Genomic DNA, 24,624 nt, shown 5'->3' on the forward strand with positions numbered 1-24,624 from the left:
ATACTCCTTTAGATAAAAGCCTTAATTACTTCGACGAATATTACAAAAAAGCAGATCCTCGCAAGATACAGAATACGGTTCTCGATCCATCCATTTAGAAAATAATCATCAACGTCGAAGAAACACTTGAGCTTGTCGAGCGCTGAAGTACCGTTCATGTCATAAGCAGCTTGGGAATCGTAGCCCCAATGCTACTTCTTCAGTTACGGTTATTATTATAGTAACGAAGTGTTTCGTCTTAATCCGATTCGCAAACCAAAACGATATAATACATTACGTGATGGCGAAGTTTATTGCCAATACCGTTTAGTATGAAGAGATCCGAGCCAAAATGATGACAGCTATTCTCTATCTTCTACGAATCACAGTGATACACTTTGTTCACCTTCGTTGAGTTTCATTTATTTTCAAATAAATCTAAAGTAAAGTAGGGAGTAATTTTATCGTGCCATCTATTTATTATAGCATATGCTACGAGTATACTTCGAGGATCATACGTTAGCCTAATACAAGACCGTAGGGGGAAATCGCTTGCAATCAACTCGAGGACGTGGGACACAGAAACCACAAAGGTCACATCAAACACATGATACATGGTCACGTATCATTTTGAAGCAGCAAAGTCATGCACAAGGAACTTCACCCTTGTGAGAAAAATCGGAAGGGTTATGTCAAAGGTCATCATCTCCTCCGAATCGCACGATTCGCCTCAGTGACTCTTGAGAACGTGAAACGTGTACGATGTGTTTAACCTTGAAATCGATGAAACGAAATTTCATCTCTGAATCACGTCGCTCCGGGGATTGTACAGTCCAAGATGAACTATTGGAAATTCAAATGAGACATTACAGAGCAATTTTTGCAAAATTGTAGAAGCCCACGCTAATAAATACGTGGTACGTTTGCGATTATTTCATGGTTGTGAATGTTGCAGAACCATTGACAACGTTAGATTCTAACATTTTAGATTGCAAACTACTTTTATAGAAATCGTATTTAAAATGAAATCTCAATATAATTAAACGAGCGACTCTCGTTATCTAATTATCTATTCAAGCGCTAAATATTTAAACTTTGTTTCGTAAAGACTGGTCTCGTTTTAAATTTTGATACCTCAGCTTTCAAAATACGTCGTTTATTTTATTTCAAGATGTGTTTACACGAGTGACAAATTGTCACAGTATATAAAGGCATTGAAAAATTGTCGTCATGATTGAATCTTGTCATATGTTTGAAAATCGAGGCCTCCTCTTTACAACGATCCTTCAAAATCTGACGTACGAATCTTTTTCGCCATTTTATTACACTTTGAATATTAGGCTTAGATGATAAAAATTCTCGTCGTTACATTTGTTTACGTTTGATATTCAGAATCCAATAAATTGTGCGAACAAGTTTTGAAGGAGAGACTTCAATCTTCAAATCCATGGCAGATTCAATCAATGAAAAAAGTTATTCAATGTCTTTATGTTATACTGTGACAATTTATTGCATTTTCGAGAAGAAACGTGTCTTCACTTTGTCATCTGTTACGTACATAGTTTCATCCTTGCAATTAGAATAAAACTATGCATTTTGAAAGTAGAGACTTCAAGCTGTAAAAATGAGCCAAAGTTTATTATACTGTGCAATTATTTGTAATTTCACTATCAGAATTTTTGTAATAACAGTCATTGTATATCTTCCTATAAATATTAATTTAAACGCACGTATTGCGTTCTGTTACCGAAAGTGCCGATAATTAAAAACGAAAAAAACACAAAGGCCTGTCGCAAAAATCATAAACGCCGGCATTTATGGTATGTACGAAGAAAGAAACGTGATCTAGGATTAACAGTTGAACGGAATTATCCTATGGTTAAGCCCATCGTACCGTTACTCAGCACCTGGAAATTTCAAAAAATCCAGCGCGGAACGATCATAAACTCGGCGAAGTGAAGAAGAAAATTCCTCGAGTTTCGTGTTTAACAGGGAAACAAGCGCGGAAGAACGCGCAGGCAGGGATCACACGAGATCCTGCGCTGGTAGAACAGCAGTACTAAAGCACTAAAATGATTAACCGAACGCAGTACCAGTTTCCTGGCCGCTGTATGAAATATTATTGAACATGGCGCGTTCGCCTCGAATATTCGCTTCGCGATTTGTCACCTTGCTATAATATTCGTATTTTATAGCTCGAATGCCTTCTGATGTCTGTTGCTCTTTTGACACTTAGAATGGCCGCTAAATTTCCCAATTTTTAAGGAATGATTCTTGGATGATCTCTGCAAATTGTTCGGATCGTTTGAATAAAGTAATTTTAGATTAATCATATATGATGATATTAGATATTCGTATATTTCATAAATCTGCTTTCGTGTATCGAACGATAATTAAACGATCCATTTAATTTTATTTTAAAATTGTACTTTTATTTTAAAAGTGCTACTTTGAAGATATTTTTTTGTTTTTTCTTCAAATATGATTGATAGTGTAGATAATGTAACGAGACTTGTAGAAATTCAAACATCTGTAAGAATATTTTTTTTATGACTAGATGATTCATCATGGTTTTCTCTTTAGAACAACTCCTTGTTATTACAATATTATCTCAGAAATTCTTCTAGCTACAGAAAAATTATTATTACTCTCTCTCTCTCTCTCTCTCTCTCTCTCTCTCTCTCTGTGTGTGTGCTAAGTAATTTTTACTATTTAACAAAGTTTTTTGATCAAGTTACATAGTTCAGCAAGTGCACATATGTATTTAATAATACGTTATTAATGAAAGGATTATATTTCACTATGTACCTGCAAACTGAGCAAAGGCACAGGGGTGTCCATGACCTCGGCCAAGCACAGAGCAATCATCAGCACGACAATGAGTTGGCCGTAAACGTTCGAGAGGATGACCCATAGCTGAGAACTGTAACAATCACCAGAAAAATCCACCGTCGACTACGAGATCTTCACATCAATCTCGTCGTTTTTCTACCTATACATAAATATACTCCGTACACTCCGTGCCGCGTGAGTTTATCATACCCAATCATTTACCTCTATCGTCTGGAAAATTACCATCTATGTTTTCACGTGTCTCGTAATCAATGCTCGAAACGCACGGTGTAATCGACAAAATTACACCGTTTAACCGAAAAACAAAAAGATCGAAGGCAAGCGTCGATTATTCCTTCCTTAGATCGTATAGTATTACGTAAATTAAGCGTGTACAAGATTCAATGATCTGTGAGAAAAGAGAGAGAGAGAGAGAGTCTTACAAGGGTTCAGAGTGATCTAGTAGATCGTTGGTAGACCGTGTCCTAGAAAGGATCCTGGAGACCAGAGACCTGGATGGAGCAGACCTCGTTGCCTCTGTGGCGGCTGTCTCGGTCTCGGTGTTCCTTTCACCCCTGTTCGGGGCACCTGCAGGTACACCCTCCACGGTGCCACCCGTTGTGCTTCCTGTCTCGTTCAGGCTGTCCTTGTCGTGTTGTTCATTGCTGGCTGAAATTATTAAGAAACACTTTTTAATTTTTACGTTGGAATGACGTGTCACGCACGTCGAGAATTTTTTGCTCCAAAATTGCAATATTTTGTCAGTTCTAAGTATATTTAAGTATAACCAAATACACAGGCAAAACAAATAATAAATTTATTACTTCTCAATAATTTCCATCCAGTGATATCATACCGACAAGTTCAAAAAGAAAGCGACGAATTGTATATGGTTTGGTCGCTCGTTACGGTCCGCAATCAGTTGCCAGCGCAAGTGGTTAAACTCTTGCGCTAGACTAACGTACACGCCACACACGTCGAGAATTTTTTGCTCCAAAATTGTAATGTTTTCTCAGTTTCAAGTATATTCAAGTGAAACAAAATAGGCAAAATAAATAATAAATTTATTACTTCTCAATAATTTCTATCCAGTGATATCATACCGACGAGTTCAAAAAGAAAGCGACGAATTGTATACGGTTTGGTCACTCGTTATGGTCCGCAATCAATTGCCAGCGCAAGTGGTTAATATTTTTTTATAGTCCGATCTTCTTCTTTTTAATCGAACCGTGCTGGTTCGATTTGATTTACTCTTTGTCCACGTTTGGTCTTTATTTATCCTTTGGGAACAGATTTTGGATATATTGATCGTTATGAGCAGACAAACGTGTATGAGTCAATCATGGAGCTCCGTTGGATAGAGACAATTTCTTGTAGATCAAGTTAATAACTATAATTAAAGTTGAATTAACTCTAATCAAATAACAACTATAATTATAGTTAATTATAGTTAATTATAGTATATTTTACAGTTAAATTATAGACTTAACTATAATTCACGTGTATTGTCTGCTTGTAATGATTAATATTTTCAGATGTTTCCAAAATCTGCTCCCAAAGATAAACAACAACCAAACATGAACAAAGAGTAAATTAAATCGATCAAGCATGGTTTAATTATTATATATATATATATATATATGGCTTTATTATTATAACCGTAAACGTTTAGCTCAGCCAGTGGATAAACTTTAGCCACTTTTATTTTCGCTCTATTATTTTATCGTCCAGAAACTTCGAAGAATACCGAAAAAATAATTTGTAATTTGCACACGAAGCATTACATGCGAATAGTTTAAGTAGAGATGAAGTTAGTATCGTAAGAATAAGAAGACAGCAACATATTCTTCACGTGGGAAAGTGTATACAAGAGAAACTGGAAGAAGGAGTTGGCCACGAAACTCGGAGAGCATGAAAAGTGCATCAGATTAGGCCACGTGCAATCAGATTCTTATACAGATCCGAAGTGTTGCTCGTCTTGGATCTTCTTCACGTTAAAGAAATAGACTGAAACACCTCTTTTCACTCTCTCTCTCTGTTATACAACTCCGTCAATCAAGGAGACGAACGATGTCGAAACTGTATCACGCAGATCGCTTGCGTAAATCGAAATTTTGCGTAACAGAGATAAGGATTCTGCTAATTGCTGAAAATATTTTCGAGAACACGTGGCTCGAATTCCAATGGTTTTGAGCGACGTTAAATTGACTGCTCGTAAACGAATTTATGAGATCGAAGATCGTGCGCTTGAACGCAAAAGTTTAATTCCCTCGAACTCAGATTTGCAACGTTTCGTGTGTAACACAGAGGATCGTGATATACGTGTATATTGGAGTATAATTTTTGAGTTTGATGTCCGAATCCGAATCCGCGGCCTTTGGGGTCAGTAGAGTAATACCAGTAACTTTCGCTACAGGAATTCGCTACGTTCGACTGTTTCTTCGGTCATTTCGAATGATCGAGACGCTTAAGACACGAATGATTTAAAGACGCTGTAAACGCGACCGAAACGAGCCCGAGAGTTGGAAAAGTCGCGCCGGGCGCGTTGAGTTAATCGATCAACGAGATATGTAAATCGTGAATGTTGAAACGTGACATTGGAACTTACTCTGATATTGAAATGACATTAAAATGACAAACCGCAAGTATAATGATGCCAATCATAAAATATATCGAAGGTTAAGGTGGTCTAAAATGTGTGATATACTCGTGAAATAAAATGAATGATTTTACAGAGTAAAACTATTAGAAAAATTCGTTTGCTACGAAACTTTCCTGAAAAGTGATCGTTTCACATAAAACGAAAAACCTGTAGAACAAGATTGTTGGAAATATTCATTAAAGAAACATTAGGAAAACGAAATTTTTCTAAAAATTTATATAAATTTACATGAAATAATGTAAAGTAGTTGAAATTATACTGAATTATACCGCTAAATACCTCTTGTATTAAAATTACAGAATTTTTGAAATTCACCGACAGACAATTTCGCTACGAATATTTCGTTCTGTTCTGAATTAACTCGAAAGCTACCGTAAACTCACTTTTTCACCGCTAATTGATACAACTACAATGCAAATAATTCTTTTCCCCCCGTCCATTTCTCATTTCTGCTCTCTTATCGATGACTACCGTAGAAATACATACGAATATTCCCGAGATTAGTTAACTCACTGACAATTAACGGGCCCGCACTACCGTGTAATTAATACCAGGGGAAAATTGGCCATCTTTCTCCGCAGACAGACAAATACTTTTTTGTTTCCAGCCGAATATAAGAAAGTGACGCTTCATTGCAATCGTAAAATACCTAAAACTCTACAGATACTTTCCATCGCTATTTTTAGACAGCGATTGCACGAAATCAAGAAGGCAAAATTAAATAAATAGTTTCTTTTTTCAAATAAAACAAAAAATAATACGCATAAATGATATAAACGATGTAAGTTTTCTCGCCCGACTTATCTTTCGCGAAGATCTTTGAAGTCATCGGTGAAAAATATTGTTTCTGATATTAAAAACAGCGGGGAAAAAAATTGGCGTCCAACTAATTCTCTATAGAAATAAATATTCCGCAATGTGCACTTTTTAAATAAAACTTGTCGCGGAAGAGATAATGTAAAACTATGTATTTTAAGTCAATGGAAAAACGTATACGTTTTCGTATCACAAATGAGTCTTTTTCAATAATTTTTTAAATCACGTCATATATTACAGGTATATATAATGATATTTAGTAATTTAGTTATTATAATTTTTATAATTTCTAATTTTATAATTTTATAATTTTATAATTTATTATAATTTAGCAATTTTTATATTTTTAGTTATATAATTAAAATTACTAAAAATTACTAAAATATATAATTAAAATTACTAAATATAGTGATTTTTATTTCGCGTTATTTCAATAATAATTTTCAGTACGCATTGTAAGATTACCTACATACATATTCAGTTTGTGATATTCAAACAATATCGAAAGAGATTTTCTGGATTCTTCTTGTTCACTGACAGGAATTGAAATCGGCAAAATGAAAAACGATCGTCGTTGGTAGGAAGTATTATTCCTTCGTAATAATTCCTAATGAATGAACAGCCATAAGACCTGTTTCAAATACTGTTCGATAGGCATCTTCGCCAGAGAACATTCCGTTATTCCGTGATACGAAATATTATCACTTTTTCCAACCGTAGGTGGCCTCTGTGCAAAATCAATAGCGTTACTGATAAGTTTCGACAAAGAATTTGTGATTGTATGCAGCCAAGATTGAAGATATTCACCAAGGTTGAAGATCAATATTTAACTTACTAACTTTACGATGTCATAAGCGCAGCGACCATAAACGTGTATGTTTGTTATGAATAATAAACATTAATATATTGTTGTTATAATTTCGTAGGACAAGAAATTATGTAACAACGTGTCCAAGCTCATTTTAAACTGTGAAGCTTCGACAATCTCGAATTCATTTTTTATACAGAAATATTTTTATGTCATATAGTAAATGGGAAAATAAAGATAACACTCCGTTCTTCCTCGAAAATACTACAAATCCAAACGTTTCTCGAGGCATTGAGAAATTTTCTACCACGAGGATTGAACTGCCACCTCTGATAATAATTCTCTAAAATTTGATCTCTGTGATTTCTTTTTTGTCAAGTTATCGAAACTTTGAATAGCGAGGTTAACGCGACAAAAATTGAAGAAACTCTCAAGTCAGTTTTTCGGATATATATTCAAAATTCAATAACTTCACAAAGAGAAATTGCACAGCAGGTTTTAAAGAGAAAGCTCCAATCTTCAAATCCATCGTGGAGACAGTCATGAAAAACATTTTTCAGTGTCTCGAGAAACATTATTTGAGAAAGAACCGAGTATCTTCTCCACCAAGGATTGTGAAAGTAGAAGCTTCGCGCTTTAAACTGAATCCGGACTCATTGTTGCACGGTTTCTCGTTACGAAATTACAACAGCTCAAATATCATTAATTCTTCAAAATCCAATTGGAAATTTACACAATCCCAATATTAATATTACATTGTGATACTGTGCTGTACGTCTTGGCCATGAAAATTATACAATTAAGGCACAGGAAAATCGCTCTTCGATTCGAATGAAGGAAAAAATATATTATCTTCAACAGAGAGACAGACAATTAATATCATTGAATTATGGGGAAATGGATACACTTGACGTGCTTGAGTTATAACTAAATACAATAATATATACAGCAATGCGTAACCGGAGAAGCTTGAAGACATGTTAATATATTCTGAAAAGCGTATCGTTCGATCAGCATTTCTTTACATACGTGTGTACAAATTAACGAGTGCGTAGAATTACCCGACATAAATAATTTGTTACGCTTCTTCTGTGATATATGTGACGCGGGTGTAACTTCAATGATAAATTGAATGGAAGTCAGAAAATATAACGTCGAAGACAAATTCTCGTGAAATCTTATTTCTATTTATGGTCAAATTTGAAAAAAAAAATTAAATTGTTTAAAAACTCGTCTCGGAGTGGCTTCGATTTGATAAATTAACGAAAATGATTTATCGTGAAATATCTCTGTGTATTTTATATAGATTCTAAATGTTTCAGGTATAAAAAATATAATTTTATATAAATATAAATAAAAATTTAGATAAATTAATAATTTTATATAAATATAAATAAATAAAAATTTAAATAAATTAATAATTTTATATAATTAAAATTAATTTAATTTTATATAAATTTTATATAATATAAATTTATATAAATATATATAATATAAATTTATAATATAAAATATAATTTGACAATAATTTTATTTAACTTATATAAGATTTAATTAATTTTAATAGCTGAATATGAAATATATTGTATAATACTTTTTACTGTTCTCGGCGCGTTTATATAATTAAGATATTATTATATAGAGTGTTCTAGAAATCGTGGTACAATCGGTCAAGATGTTAATTCAAATCAAAGACAAATAGTTTGGCGAATGACTTTAGAAAAAAAGATTTTCAATATTTAACAACTAGGAGTGTACATACGTACATACATACATACATCCGAAATATAAGCAGTTTTTCTGCGATTAAGATTTTTTTTTTATAATTTTCGTGCCAGTTGGCATTAATGGTTTGATTTGAGCGAAAGTTGCAGATAAAAAATGCTTCGTTTCCGAGAAAATCGATCGAGTATACTTGAATTTAGCTATGTAATTCCAGATTTACTTAACTTTTCAAACTCTATTCTCTCGAAAACGAAGCGTCGGTGGAAAAATTTTATTCCACTTGTTTATTTTTATCTTTTCATTAAAAAATCACGTCATATTTTTCATAAAGAAAATGCTCACATTATTCCGGATTCTGTATAATAATTAATTCTATTTTCCGTTTTAACAAAAAAATAATATAATACTATAACTTATAATTACACGTATTCGCGGCGTTGCACTTGGTTTCTTATGCAAATTAGAGTTACGACGAAGCTTTATTTTCACACAAGCATAATTTAGAGCTTCAAATGAAAAAAAAATTTTTTTTTTCCACATGTAAAATAACCTACATTAATTATATATAATTAAATTATATTTACAGTAATTATATATAATTAAATTATAGAATTATATGTAATTCGTTAAATTCAAGTATAATTTCTAGTTTTCACATTGCCAAGGAAACGAGGCGTCACATGGAAAAATTATATCCCCCTTTCTTTTCTCGATTTATATTTCTACATGTAGAATCACACTCTGTCCGCTTGCGCCACGATTTCGAGAACACCCTGTATGTATGCGCGAGGTGAAATTTTGCGACCCAGCCGAGTAGAGAATTGGGTCGATACCCCGTGAATTTTAGACCTTACGGTTCATCGTGAAACACCATTCGTCATTACGTTGCCGGAGAGTTGCAAAAAAAAGGTAGAAACTCGTCTGTCAGCTGGCGGAAGGATTCGAGAAATTCATTTTCTTCCCGTTGTTGCACAGTCACGGGAGAAACATAGAATCCTCCGGTGTTTCATTTCTAATATTATCATAAATCAATCAACTGGCACCCGGCTACGTTGTTATTAATTAATAACTAATTAATATTCTCGACAGCTTTTTGTTCATAGAAAAAATGACTAGTGAATTAGTTTCGATTCAATTCTCATTTAAACATCCAATGTGTTGTATTAAAAGTATTTTAACCCTTTGAGAAGACATCAATTTCCTCTTTTTACAATTTGTTGATAATTATAACGAACGTGTGCATTTGGTGTTATTTTATAATACGTGAACAGACGCCTAGAGTGGAAAAAGGTATAACAACAACGTAAGAAGAGGAAGAAAAGAATTTCAGAAGAAGAAATTCCTCAAGGCAATTTCTCCCGAGTGTCAACTTGACACTCAACAATTCACATAATTCGGAATAATTCGTATAAACTAGACTTCTCGTTGCTTCTTAAAAAAGTTTAAAAAACGGCGAATATTATTTTTCCAAAGACTAAAACTATGTATCATTAACTCTTGTATACTTTTTCTAGCAAACCTGCAATGCACCTGCTGACGATTGCTTCAAATTTAAACAATAAATTCGCATGTTAGAAAAATAACAAAATTTCCAATGCTATATCACTTGATTTGAAGTGATGCTTCGCAAATAAATTGCTGATAAATGATACGAGAAAAAAAAAGTTTATCGAGGGCAAAGAGTGAAGAAAAAATTGTGGAACATTCAATATAGCAAAGATGCCGATTGCCACCTAATCACCACCGATGCAATTTTTTAGATTTTAGATAATTCGCTCGTCATTGTCTGCTGTCAATTGAGATCTCGGTACAGTAACGAACAAACACGGACGAGAACGACAAAAATGGAAAACAGATCCTCGGGCACAGATCCTCGCAATCACGCCATTAACATATGGCGTGGATACTATGTCATACACCGGACAATACACTATTAATTCGACATTTACCACTGCGATATTTACCATACGCACGAATCAAGAAGAGAAACGAAGATAAGAAAAAAAGAAACAAAAAACGAAGAACCCGTTACTCACACCTGTTCACAACTGTTCTCGCACAACACGAATTAACATGAAGGAAATTTTTTTTACCTCGGAGATATCTCGTCTCGAAAGAAAACAATCGTCATCAGAGAGACAGTCGATGAACGTCCATGATAAACGTCGAAGAATAGGTTTCTACAGGCGATGGGCTCACTGATGTGCAACTGAACGAGAGAAAGATGTGCTCCAGACACTATCACCAAACGGAATGGCTGGTAACGCAGAACCGTGCAAGAACCAAGAACGTATTGACTGGTCGAGGGCACGATCGGTAGTGGTAATAGTCAGGACGACGACGATGATGACGATGGTGATGAGGGCTATGACGATAATGAAGATGACCGGCGGACTGATGATGTCGTTTCTCGTAGCCTCGTTTTCGACATAGCCAGATAGCCTGCACGATCAACATTGGCTTCCATATATTTTCGCAACGACCGCCGAGACCGTGTGAAATATTTGAAATTTTCCTGTGGAATTGGAAAACGACCTAGAAACGCGCCATCGCATTTACGTTGCACTTCTTCGTGTTTCGGTGGAAAAGGGTGAGAAAAGAAGAATGAGGAATAAAAGGAAAAGGCAAGCGGCGATTAACCTCTTGCGCTGAAACGACGTGCCACGCGTCGAGAATTTTTTACTCCAAAATTGCAATATTTTCTCAATATATTTCTAAGTATATTTAAGTAAAACAAAATAGGCAAAATAAATAATAAATTTATTATTTCTCAATCATTTCTATCCAGTGATATCATACTGACGAGTTCAAGAAGAAAGTGACGAATTATTGTATACGGTTTGGTCACTCGTTATGGTCCGCAATCAGTTGCCAGCGCAACGTGGTTATACCTCTTTAACGTCGAGAATTTTTTACACCAAAATTGCAATTTTCTCAGTAATTTTAAATATATTTATATATAACCCGGGCAAAACAAGTAATAAATTTATTATTTCTTAATAATTTCTATCTATCTACAGTGATATCATACCGACGAGTTCAAGAAGAAAGCGACGATTTATTATATACGGTTCGGTCACTCGTTATGGTCCGCAATCAGTTGCCAGCGCAACGTGGTTAACCTCTCGCGCTGGAATGACATGCCACGCACGTCGAGAATTCTTTGTCCCAAAATTGCGATATTTCCTCAATTTTAAATATATTTAAGTATAACCTAATACACAGGTAAAACAAATAATAAATTTATTACTTCTCAATCATTTCTATCCAATGATACCGACGAGTTTAAAAAGAAAGCGACGATTTATTGTATACGGTTTGGTCACTCGTTATGGTCCGCAATCAGCTGCCAGAGCAAGTGGTTAACTTGCAATCCTTTTGTCAGTGTAATTTGTCAGTACGAAATATGCCGCGAACAATCGTAATTTTTGAAGAAATATCAAATACCCGTAATTTGGATATTTTCCAATCGATTTGAACATTTGTCGTATCCATTGCTCTTACATCTCTCAAAGCTAAACTAATTGTGTTCAGTATCTTAAATACTCCATTTTCGGAATAATACCTTACATACGTTATTTTTCTTTCTTTTTATACACTGACCGCTAGCAAAAAGTATTTTTCGTTCATATTTTCGTTTATTTTACGTTCATGGTATGATCATGGATGAAATGTATAAAACTCGAAAAACTATTTTTATATGTTCATGGTATGATCGTGAACAATGTATAAATAAATAAATAGATAAATAATACACAAAAGGAAATGATACACCATCTAATAATATAAAATGTATAATGAAATAATGCAAAAATATGGAAAGTATTATATAAAACTGGATAAACATCCGCATGTTTATAGCGTGCACGGACTTCTGTTTTTCTCACACTCGTTTCTCACAATTAATCTATCTAACGCCTAATTTACATACGCTTTCATGTTTACAAAAGAATTCCCGCTTAATATTCCGCATATTGAACACTCAATTAGAGGCTCACGTTTCGCGAGTTCTCTGTAAGAAACATCATCCGGCACGCGTGCTGGCCAACCAAGCGAATCGGAACTCGTTTGGATTTCACGATGATCAAGATGCACATTAAAAGGAAGGAGCTATACGTTGCCGCGGTACACTCGACTCGGTTCTGCAAAACCAAATCTAACCAAAGCGAACGAAAATCGACTTTTAGAGATCCTGTTATAATCTGATTGATCGTTCGCCTCCTACAGCCGAGTTGGCCCGCTCGTGAAACGTTGACTTGTTGCAACATAATGCACAGGTTCGTGACACAGAGAACCGAGCGTGATGGGCCGAGAGAAGAAAAGAACCGGCTGCAACCACCTGTTGTATGAATTATCGGTACCATCCGCAAGCTGGCGGTCATCCACCTTTGCGTATTTCGATTTTTCAACTTGACCCGTACATCTTGATAGCGCTCGTTAAAAGCTTAGAGGAAATTGATGGTCTGACATTTTTCCTCCCAACTCGTGAAAGAGTCGAATGACGCTTTGATCGCGTGCAGTGAGATTCGTTTGACTAGCTCGAGGCGTATTATTGCGTTCAAGTGGAAGTGCGTGGGACAATGAATGCGTCTAATGAATGTTCAAAACGTTCGTTTCGAAGCGATGTTTGCAAAGATTTGTCCTTCTAAGTTTCGTAGAGGGACTTTGTGAAGATTAAATGATAATAATTGTCTGATGATCGTGAGATCGTATCGTCTGAAGACAGCCAACGTTTAAACTTAGATAAAAAAGAAATTTATCATTTGCGATCCGTCGAAGTGAGGTCTCGGTGTGAATGAAAGCTTTAGCCTGATCGACTATTGTTGCGTTTAATATTATTAGATTAAAGTAAAGATGGTTATTTAAAAGAGACGATGAAGATGATCAGACGTTTAACAGAAACGTCTTTGGTCGACTTTCCATCAATTTAAAACGCACTTTTACTTCATGACAATGAGTCGCTCGTCGTGAAATATGTTCATGAAAAATAAGGAACCCGTTTTCTGTACCTTTCACTTGGTCACTCGAAAGTTCAAATCGAATTACCCACGGTATCTAAAGTTTCTCTTTTCTCGATTCATCTCGCACAAAAACTGACTGTGACTTTGTAAATCGATAACCTTAAAACAACGATGAACTTATACGCGAGAGCAACTATCCCTGAAAAATTGTACGAGTCAAATATTGTTATTGTTCATTATCACGTCGACACGCATCCATCTTCAAGAATTACATTGAGAAAATTAAATTATTAAAATTATCAAAGAATGAAACTAAAGAAATTAGACTGCCTCTAAAAAAATTGCTCTCCATAAGTGAAAAATTCATTATCGCGTCAACGCGAGTTTCTTACATCGATCTTAAAGAATTCAAGAAATTATTAAAATTGTTAAACATTATTCGAAATTATTAAAATTATTAAATATTAAATATAATATTAAATATAATATTAAAATAAATATTAAATATAAATTAAAATAATATTAAAATAAATATTAAATATAAATTAAAATAATATTAAATATAATATTAATATTATATTTAAATATAATATTAAATATAATATTAAAATAAATATTAGTATTATTAAATATTAAAATTATTAAAGAATTAGACTAAAGAAATTAAGTTACATAATTAGACTACAAAAATTGCTTTCCACAAGTCAAAATTATTATTGTTCATTTTATCACGTGTCAATACAAGTCTTTCACATCAATAAAAAAAGAAATAGAAAAAAAGAGATTAAAGAATTAGACTTTTTTTTATCGTATATTTTCGAGTATTTACAGCCTCGTAAAACATTATTTCACCCTCCTCAGCTGATTGTATCTTCGCGAGTTACGTGTACCCTGAAAAGGATGCCGGTGATAACGCCTCTGCGTACTCTTTCCTTTTTCTCTTTTTATACTTCACCCATGCAAGACTAATCGCCTCGTTTTACGGGGCATGAAACTGAATGGCTCCGTGATTATCAAAAGAATGACGTCTAATTTTATTATCCGTCAATTAAAAACTGTGTTGCTTGACAAGAGAAAAAAAAAAGGAGAGAGAAACGAAAAGAGAAGCATGGAACGTACGTACTTATTATTTATTCGTACAATTAGTACTGGGAATATTCGGTCATCGAATCAACGAAAGTTATTATTAGGATGTGGACTTTGCAATTTTGAAATTTTCACTTTAAAATTTTTATGAACAACGAAATACAACCTGCATTGTGTATACGAGTTTTTGCAACAAAGTTTATGACCATTGTGTTTCGCAGAAAATAGTTTCGCTTCTGAAAAAGAGGCGAGTGTTCTTTTATACTTTGTATAGATCAATAACGTGTTGTCTTTAACAATTATTATTTAAATATAAGAAGAGTATTTTTACGAAAAATATTACTCTTATTATTATTTAAATATAAAAGGAGTGTTCTTACGAAAAATATTATTCTTATTATTATTTAAATATAAAAGGAGTATTCCTACGAAAAATATTACTCTTATTATTATTTAAATATAAAAGGAGTGTTCTTACGAAAAATATTATTCTTATTATTATTTAAATATAAAAGGAGTATTCTTACGAAAAATATTATTCTTATTATTATTTAAATATAAAAGGAGTATTCCTACGAAAAATATTACTCTTATTATTATTTAAATATAAAAGGAGTATTCCTACGAAAAATATTACTCTTATTATTATTTAAATATAAAAGGAGTATTCCTACGAAAAATATTACTCTTATTATTATTTAAATATAAAAGGAGTATTCCTACGAAAAATATTACTCTTATTATTATTTAAATATAAAAGGAGTATTCCTACGAAAAATATTATTCTTATTATTATTTAAATATAAAAGGAGTATTCCTACGAAAAATATTACTCTTATTATTATTTAAATATAAAAGGAGTGTTCTTACGAAAAATATTATTCTTATTATTATTTAAATATAAAAGGAGTATTCCTACGAAAAATATTATTCTTATTAATATTTAAATACAAAAAGAGCGTTCTCACAAAAATATTATTCTTACGAATAATGCTCGTATTATCAATAAATATCTTACGTGAAATATTCTTACGAAAAGAAGAGTAATTCTAGTATTTTGAGTGTAGAAACACATAATAAACAGACGTAAAACTTTCGTTTTGAACGTAAAAAAACGTAAAAGGAAAGAAACTCTGACTATTTCTAGTGTCAAAAATTCGATATCGGAACTCGTAGCGAGTAGTCGTAAATACTATATGATGTGGCCTTGACAGAGTGGAAAAGAGCCAGTTTATCGATCGTATAACGCGTGAAATCTCGTGCCCGAAATTCATTTTCAGTGGGTCCAACCGGTTTCTCTCGGAATACCGAAAGCGATCGGTTCGCCATCCGTATCCGCGGGATCGAAATTCAATCGACGAGAGTTTGAACCAACAACGACTCGTTCAATTGATTTCGGCCTTCACAATGCAACGAATCTGCTTTCACGCGATTCGCATTCATCGTGTATGTGTGTGTGCGTGTGCGTGTGCGTACAGAATGATTTGTCGGTGGAATCGGTAGGCACACGTTTCAATGCGATTTCGAAGCGAAAAATTACTCCACGCGAAAGGACATTTTCCACGGATACCTTTCACCTCGTTTTGCTCTTTGATTTCACGTATACGCGTGCCTCTGCGACGCATTCTCGATCGGAAGAACGTACTTTTGCCGCTTGTTGTCGACGAATCTCGAAAATTGTTGACCCAGTCTTATTGGAATTATCATTGTTAGATGTTTAAATATTGCAACTGAATAGACTGGTTAGCAAGAGTTGTAATTTACAGAAATATAATTATATATTTATATTTATAATATATAATATAATTATATATTTATATTATAAATATATAATTATAAATTATAATTAATATTTATATAATTACAAAAAAATAATTTACAAAAATACAATTATATATTTATTTTGTAATTACAAAAAAATAATCATATGTTTATTTTATATATTTTATAAATATATTATGAAAGTATATAAAAATTCGAAATATGTAATTTACTGTAAATGTGAAATAGACAAATTGAATTCAATTACATTTATTAATAAAGAGAGGCATATGGAATTTTGAAAAATTTGAAAAATTTGAAATATGTAATCATGCGTATAATTTATTATAAACGTGGAATAGACAAGTTGAATTCAGTTACGTTTACTAATGAACAAGAGAGATATGTGGGAAGCAGTACGTACATACTCCCATTATAGAATGAGAACTTTGCATGGTAGATATTCCCATTCTCAGGAAGAGAACTTTGCATGGTATTTACAGCGCGTGCAGTGTCAAATGTCAACCGTTTAATTACATTTTAAGCGGCAATTAACGGTTCGAAAAACACAGATGCAGCATTTAGTACAGAGAACTGACATTTCTATTTCTATTATCCGGCATAGATAAAATTCTCTAACTCTGTATCGCGCAGATTGCGTGACATTTATTGCGCGTGATATTAAATTAAAAGGCACCATTGACTTGAGAAAAATCTCGAATGTTCTCGAACGGTAAATTTGTTGTCTAAGAATCATAAATTAACTTTAAATTTAAAAATAATAATTATAATAAATTAAATTTAAATTTAATAATAATAATTATAATAAATTAAATTTAAATTTAATAATAGGCAAAGTAAGACAGAGTTTTTTTATCTTCGGTCGAAAAAGCGTAAATACGAAGATAAGAAAAATGAATTCATCTTGAATGAGATCCAATCTAGAATCTTTTCTATTATCTTCTGTCAAGACGAAGCTATCAGCAAATTTGTTAAAGAAAGAAAAAAAAAAAAAGAAATCTAATTGAATAACAAGCAAGTTGCAACAATGCGTGAATAATGGACATCCTGATTTATATTCGAAAATTTTCTTTCGTTATCGCGTAAGGAACATGCAACGTAGAAATTACGCATTGAATAATTCATTAATATCCACATTCACTCTTCGTACCTTTCATAATTTTAAGAAAAGCATCGCCAACAACCTTGTGGATTCGTCGCGAGTAAAAAATTCCACTTGTATCGAATAATTGTATCGAACGACATTCTCGAGTGAAAAAAAAAATTAAACGTCGAATGCAAAACGATGCAGAAGTAAAAATCTTCGTCTTTCCCTAACTCTTCAGCTAACAAGAAAAATACATATGCAGAATGTTTTCAGCTAACAAGAAAAATACATTTGCCGACAGCAGAGCGAAAGATTTATTTCCATTCTTTCCTATAATTTTCTCTAGAAAAAAAAAAGAAAAAAAAGAAAAAGAAAAAAAAAGAAAAAGAAAAAATGTCTTTCATCCAAGAAACGTCTTCTCCGCAAACTCTCACGCGCAAATGCAGTTACACTGTTCTAGCACTCGAAAGCAAAAGACGATCACGACGCGCCAGCAAAAGTGGATAACTGTACTGAAAGGCAGCCGGTTAGAAAAGGTGGCATAAAGAGTTCCGGTGGGACGTGTCGCCTGAGCCTACGTCTTAATTGAATGTCGTACGACGACAAAATCGTTGTAATACCAGCGACCGGCGAACACGAAGAAACAAACAAGGCGAATTACACGATCGTGTCCACACTGGCAATGCCAATATAATGTGGAAACGTCGTACTCGCCTGTTGGTTGCATTGTTTCAAAATTCAAGCCAGCTTGTTTTTTGTTGTACGATACATTTATGATAGAAACGAGTGATCTATTTCCACGAGGAATTATTAATTTGTGAAATGGAAAAGCAACCACCTTTGTGAAATCACAAATCTGGGTTTTCGATTTTGTCGAAAAAAATCTGGGAAATTTAATCCTTTGAGTGCTAGAAAAATAAGCTCGTCACATGGACGCGTATATATGAAAATAAATTTTTCATGACTTTTAAAAGTTTAAAAAAATAAGCCATGTGGGTTATACATACTCAGGAAAATAAATTTCATAAATCATGGCTCTTGGAAGCTCAAAAAAATAAACTCATCATGACTTATGAGCGCATATATGTGCTCAGAAAAATAAACTTATCATAATCCTTGGGAGCTCAAAAAAATAAGCTTATCACGGTCTATGAGCGCTCAGAAAAATAAAATCATCACCCTTAAAAGTTCAAAAAAATTATCTCGTCATAGCCATATGTGGGTGCATATATGTGCTCAGAAAAATGAATTTTTCATGGACGTTCAATAACGATGGCGCCATATGTTGGACAAATCGATATAACTTTCGTGATTAATGATCTTGCCAATGTGCATGAATAGGACTGCCGATGGTAACGAAGTGAAACGAGAAAGTAAACAATCGTCGAAGACAAAACGTGTCTCTGGATCACGCGTCGAGATTTCGAACAAAAGATACGGTGGGCGTCCCTGCCACTTTCTTTCCCACGAAACAAAAACTTCGTATCATTTAACGACCAAACGATACAGACGTTCGCTCGTCATGCAAGATTATCCGCAACTCACGGATCTATCCCGATGAAATCTAGGGAGCCAGAACCGCTACGCCACTTGTTTTTTGCTTTAGCAATTGAATCAGTGAATCGAAGGACGGAGATTGGACGCTGGTTTCGAACGAATTGGAAAATATTTCGGGTTTCTAAAATCATTAGTTCGAAATGTACAAACATTATTTATATATAAATTTAATATATATTATAATAATATAAATATATTATAATATATATAATATATTATAATTATAATTATAATAATTATAATAATATATTTTTATATATATTATATTTAATATATATAAAAAATATATTGTTATTATAAATAAGATAAATTTATTATATATATAATAAATAAATATAAATTTTAATTATATATATATAATATAATATATATATTTATACATATATAATATATGTATAATTATATATTTATATATATATAATAGATATTTAAATAAATATAAATTTTAAGTTTTAAATAATTTTAGTTAATGTTCAATAATCAATAAAATAGTTGAAAAAAAATCGTGCAACGAGTTTTAAGGGGTTGTTATAAAGGGGAGACATTAATCTTCAAAATGACGGTGACTAACGCTATAAAATGAGATAAAGTGGATCTTTTTTTTTACGAACTTGCCACTAGCATATGCCACTTTGAAATCGATAATTTTCCATTGTCATTGACACAATTATACGCTCCACTGTAATTATCGTTTATACTTGTTGCACCAATTTCGTAATTTCAGCCATAAAATTGATTAAATGCCATGCTACTGATCGTACGCATTTGTAACGTGAAGCGGAGAGAAACAAAGGGAAGAGGTGCAAAAACAGCGAAAGTTGAAGTAGCTATCTATTCATTACCGCGATAAAAGTCGAGAAATAATGGTACTGTGAGATCGAGATCGTTCGACGAGAGCCATTCGACCAGAATCGTCACGGTGAAAACCCGATGACTGTGCTCCACCGTGGAAGATTTCGTGGCGACTTTGATCCCTAATCAGCATGTTACTATGAACATAATACGCCGCGTAAGTGGCAGGTTAGGGTTAATAGACTCCGTTGTCAGACGGAATAATTTGCAGAGTTTCTGCAGCCGCTGAAAAGCTGGCAATTTCCATTACCGTAAGTCATCAGCAAGATCGGCCACAATGCAGGTGTACACGATAATTACACGTCAGTTAAGAACGTTATCCGTTACTCCTTAGCAGCGAAGATGGTTTGATGGACTGAAGATTGTTGATAAAACGGACCATGGTTCATCAGCGTCTCAATAATTTTATTTGATACGCACGAAACTCTGCGACGCGAGTCAAGGGTAATTATACGAATTGTACATGCTACTCATACCACCAGCTCTAGATTTCGTCGAGCACCTTGCCAGCTAGCTCTAACAACCGTTAACAACATCGACGTTCGATATTGATATCGAAAACAGAGTTCGAACAGAAGAATATTGGTCAACGAACGCAGTCGCTAATAAAGGAAACCCCGCACGTATCGAGCTGACGAGACGAATGTATCGGCGGCGTGCGATTCACGCCGCAATCTACCGCTAGCTGTTTCATTTGGTCGTCGATCCGATACCGTACGGCGGCTAACAAACGGCTTGCATACAAATTCATCGGGTCTTGACAAACGAAACTATGCCGCGCTCAAAGTGTTATACCGTTGTACTCTCGAGCACATGAGACCGTCGTGTCTCAATGATCTCACTCGAGGCGAGCCGCGTCTTTCACTCAATCGGCGAACAGACCGCCAAAAGAGACGATTTCCCTTGGCTAAACTGAGAGTATCGTCGAACGAAGCAGGCTCTGTTAATGGACAAAGAATCAGAGACCTCTCACCATTTTTGTCTGTCATCGAAGACGTGGAAGCGGTCGAAGCTTCCTCAGGCACGTCCACCGCTCGTTCCTCTTTGCCAGAAACGATCCCCTCGATATTTCCCTCCTCGAGTTCCTGCACCTTCGATTTCAACGCCTCGTCGTTCTTACTGTAAAGATCGTCGATCTTTTTCCACTCCGGCGAGTTATTGTCCGCCTCCGTAGCGAATCCCTCGAGGCTGGCTATATTTCGAATATCGGGCACCAGGGTCTCCTCGTCGTCCTCTCTTATCCGCCATTTGGCTCTCTGATGGTGTTCGGCGGCCCCGTTGTTGTTCTCACGCGCCGCGATTTCACTCACCGAGTCCACCACCTCCTCCTCGACCAGCTCCTCCTCCTGGAGCATGTACTCTCGTCTCTCGTTTGGATTCTGGTAAACACGGTAAGGCCCTACCAGACCGACGATCCCCTTGGGCATCGCCACCTTCCTCTTCCAATCCGCTTGCAGCTGATCAAACTCTCCCAAGTGGTGGCTCGTGTACATTTCACCGAGACTGAAGAGACGCCGCGGTTCCGGTAGCTGTTCAGATGCGACCTGCAACCATCGACGGAGTTCCTCCTGCCGAGAGCAAACCTCCAGCTGTGTTTGCCTTTCTTTCGTCGATCGTTCCTTTATCGGCTGAAGTTTCTTTCCCTCGAGATAGTAGCTGCTCTCGCTCAACCGGACTTTTTTCGGCTTTCTCACCACGCTGTAAAGCGGGTCCTCGTCCTCCTCGCGTATCGTCGAATCTTGAAACGTCGTTGGTTTGTCGCTGTCGGTCGGTAGCCAAACGTAGGGCAATTCCCTTTGTTCAGAGCTGGTTCTCCTCGGTTTCTCGTTCTTTACGGCGCTTATCACCACCACGTTGTTCTTCGCGTTCGACGATAAATTGTTGGTCGAGCCGTTGTTACTGTCGAGGACACTGTAAATCGGCTCGCGTGTAGCAGCCTCGATCCACTTGGGTCTGTTCTTTGGCTTGGCCGAGGACCTGAACTGTTCTGGATCGGCCGTCGGTGTCTTTCGTTCTACGTTCGCAACGGGAATGTCAGTCAGTTCGGCCACCATTGTGTCGATTGTGTTTCAATTACGATCTGGGTAATCAGGCTCGCCGGATGTCACGCTCAGATCGTGATGAACATATTCGAAGATTCGCTCGTTCGCCGATCTTCGAAATGTGTCTTCGGGCGCGACCTGAACGTAACGGTATTTACAGGACTGATAATAAATTTAACACGAATTTATCAACATGGAGAATGATTCCACCTTAACCACTTGCGCTGGAATAACATGCCACGTCGAGAATTTTTTGTCCTGAAATTGCGATATTTTTTCAGTTTTAAATATACTTAAGTATAACCAAATACACGGGCAAAACAAATAATAAATTTATTACTTCTCAATCATTTCTATCCAGTGATATACCGACGAGTTCAAAAAGAAAACGACGAATTATTGTAGACGATTTGGTCTCTCGTTATGGTCCGCAATCAGTTGCCAGCGCAAGTGGTTAATCTCTTACACTAGAATGACGTGCCACGCACGTCGAGAATTTCTTGCTCCAAAATTGTAATGTTTTCTCAGTTTTAAGTATATTTAAGTAAAACAAAATAGGCAAAACAAACAATGAATTTATTATTTCTCAATAATTTCTGTCCAGTGATATCATACCGACGAGTTATTGTCAAAAAAAGAAAGCGACGAATTATTGTATACGATTTGGTCACTCGTTACGGTCCGCAATCAGTTGCCAGCGCAAGTGGTTAAATCACGAAAGATCGATCTAAACAGTAAATTTTTATTTTGATCAATTTACTCAAATTTGGTGAATCTTCGGAAAATTTTTAACTTGCTCGATAACACTGTCGCACCAAAAATTTACGTCACCGACTAAAGAGCTCTGTAATTATGTGAAACGTGTATGTTCCTCCGACCAGGAGAAAACCTTCGACAAATTCTTCCTTGGCGATTTCTTCGAAACAATTCAACGACGGAATTCTTGAATCTTCTTGAACGACGAGATCGAGATGCTTGAGACACTCGGTCACTAAGAGGAGACACTTTTACATTTTCCATTCGCGTTTCCAAGCATTTTCAACGTCTGTCGTCGTCGACGAGCGCATCCGATCGAACACAAAAGGTAAATGTCGTTTCTTGGCTTTAGTTTTGCCAGGAAACAATGTCCCACGGCCGTGGAGGTGGTCGCGGAGGTCGATCGTATGGATCTGGCTCTTGTTCGTGACCAGGATGACGAAAAAGGTTTCACATCCTTCGTAGATAGCTTTTACCTTTTCCATCATCTGGGTTAAGCGATTTTCCAGAAAAAGCGATTTTCATTGACGTAATTGAATCTCGTTTAATTGAGTTCCTCGCGATTGCCCTTATCTGACAACGAGTGGAATCGCATCTATATCCGCGAGAGTAATCAGCAACGTTTATTTCGTTCAGTATAACAGAAGGGAAGACTAATGGAAATTCGAGATGATACAACGATGATACAGGGATAATTTTTAACTGTATTTAATGCAGTATGATACTTTTACGAGTTGAAGTACGTTTGTAAATTATTTGTCCGCTTTTCTCAGATCATCCTGTGTATTCCTACAAATTTAACACCTCGTCGTTTCTTTTTCTTCCGTGTATCATACTTTCACGTGGCAGCATACGACATTTTACAGTAGGACCTCGTGTAACGCGAACTGAAAAATTGCTCGATTAAAAAATTGCTGAAAAAGACGTAAAAACCTAGAGTTTTACACTAACTCTTGCGCGACAAGACTTGCTCGAAATGCACATTGTGGAATTGTTATTTCTATAGAATATTAGTATTTCAATTACAAGGAATAGACCGATTACTTTCGCCAGTTTTTAATGTCAGAAATAAGAAGTAATATTTTTCAGCCATGACTTCAAAAATCTGCACAATAGATAAGTTGAAAAAAACGAAAGATTACTTATGTACATTATTTTCTGTTTTATTTAAAAAAAATTAGGTCAAACTTTTTGCGCTGTTCGTTGGTCGTATAAACGTATCTCTCGCGTAATGTATTACAATCAAGGCTGACAATTAGCTACTGAAACAACGCGTCACGAATATTAAGATCTCTGCAATTACAATGTCATTTCACTATGAAGAAGCTATCATCGGAAAATTGCGGACAGAGGGAAGATCGTTAATCTTTTCGGATGCAGATTGTGGTAAAGTAAACACGGATTTTTCACGGTGGGAACCATAAATTCCGAAGAAACGTGACTGAAACCCCAAGGCAAAACTGGCTAAGGAAGACGAGCCTCCAACAGGTGTTAGAGGTCGAAGCATTCTGCTGCTCGATAATCACTAGCCGATTATACCAGACGTTCCAACGGCAAATTCTTCTGCATTTCGCTTTAGGCGAGCATGCTCGTCGGTAAATAGCTGGACAGTAGTATATACCGCTAGAAAAATTGACAAACGCCGGTCATTGCAGAAACTCGCGTATCATCGCGGTGCA

General features: G+C 35.1%; 1 protein-coding gene across 1 annotated transcript in view; it reads right to left on the reverse strand.

Annotated features, from left to right (window-relative positions):
• LOC122532229 (proton channel OtopLc-like) overlaps window positions 1-23,163 on the reverse strand; it is a 27,559-nt gene extending 4,396 nt beyond the window's left edge. The window contains exons 1-4 of the mRNA XM_043660811.1: window positions 22,950-23,163; window positions 21,121-22,327; window positions 3,255-3,480; window positions 2,788-2,902 (exon numbers count right to left, since the gene is read on the reverse strand). Of these exons, the coding sequence (XP_043516746.1) occupies window positions 2,788-2,902; window positions 3,255-3,480; window positions 21,121-22,201 (1,422 nt within the window). The 5' untranslated portion in view covers window positions 22,202-22,327; window positions 22,950-23,163. The remainder of the gene's footprint in view (window positions 1-2,787; window positions 2,903-3,254; window positions 3,481-21,120; window positions 22,328-22,949) is intronic.
• Between the last annotated feature and the right edge of the window lie 1,461 nt (window positions 23,164-24,624).

The sequence above is a fragment of the Frieseomelitta varia genome, unplaced genomic scaffold (assembly GCF_011392965.1).
Source record: "Frieseomelitta varia isolate USP_RPSP 00005682 unplaced genomic scaffold, Fvar_1.2 scaffold_443, whole genome shotgun sequence".
NCBI lineage: Eukaryota > Metazoa > Arthropoda > Insecta > Hymenoptera > Apidae > Frieseomelitta > Frieseomelitta varia.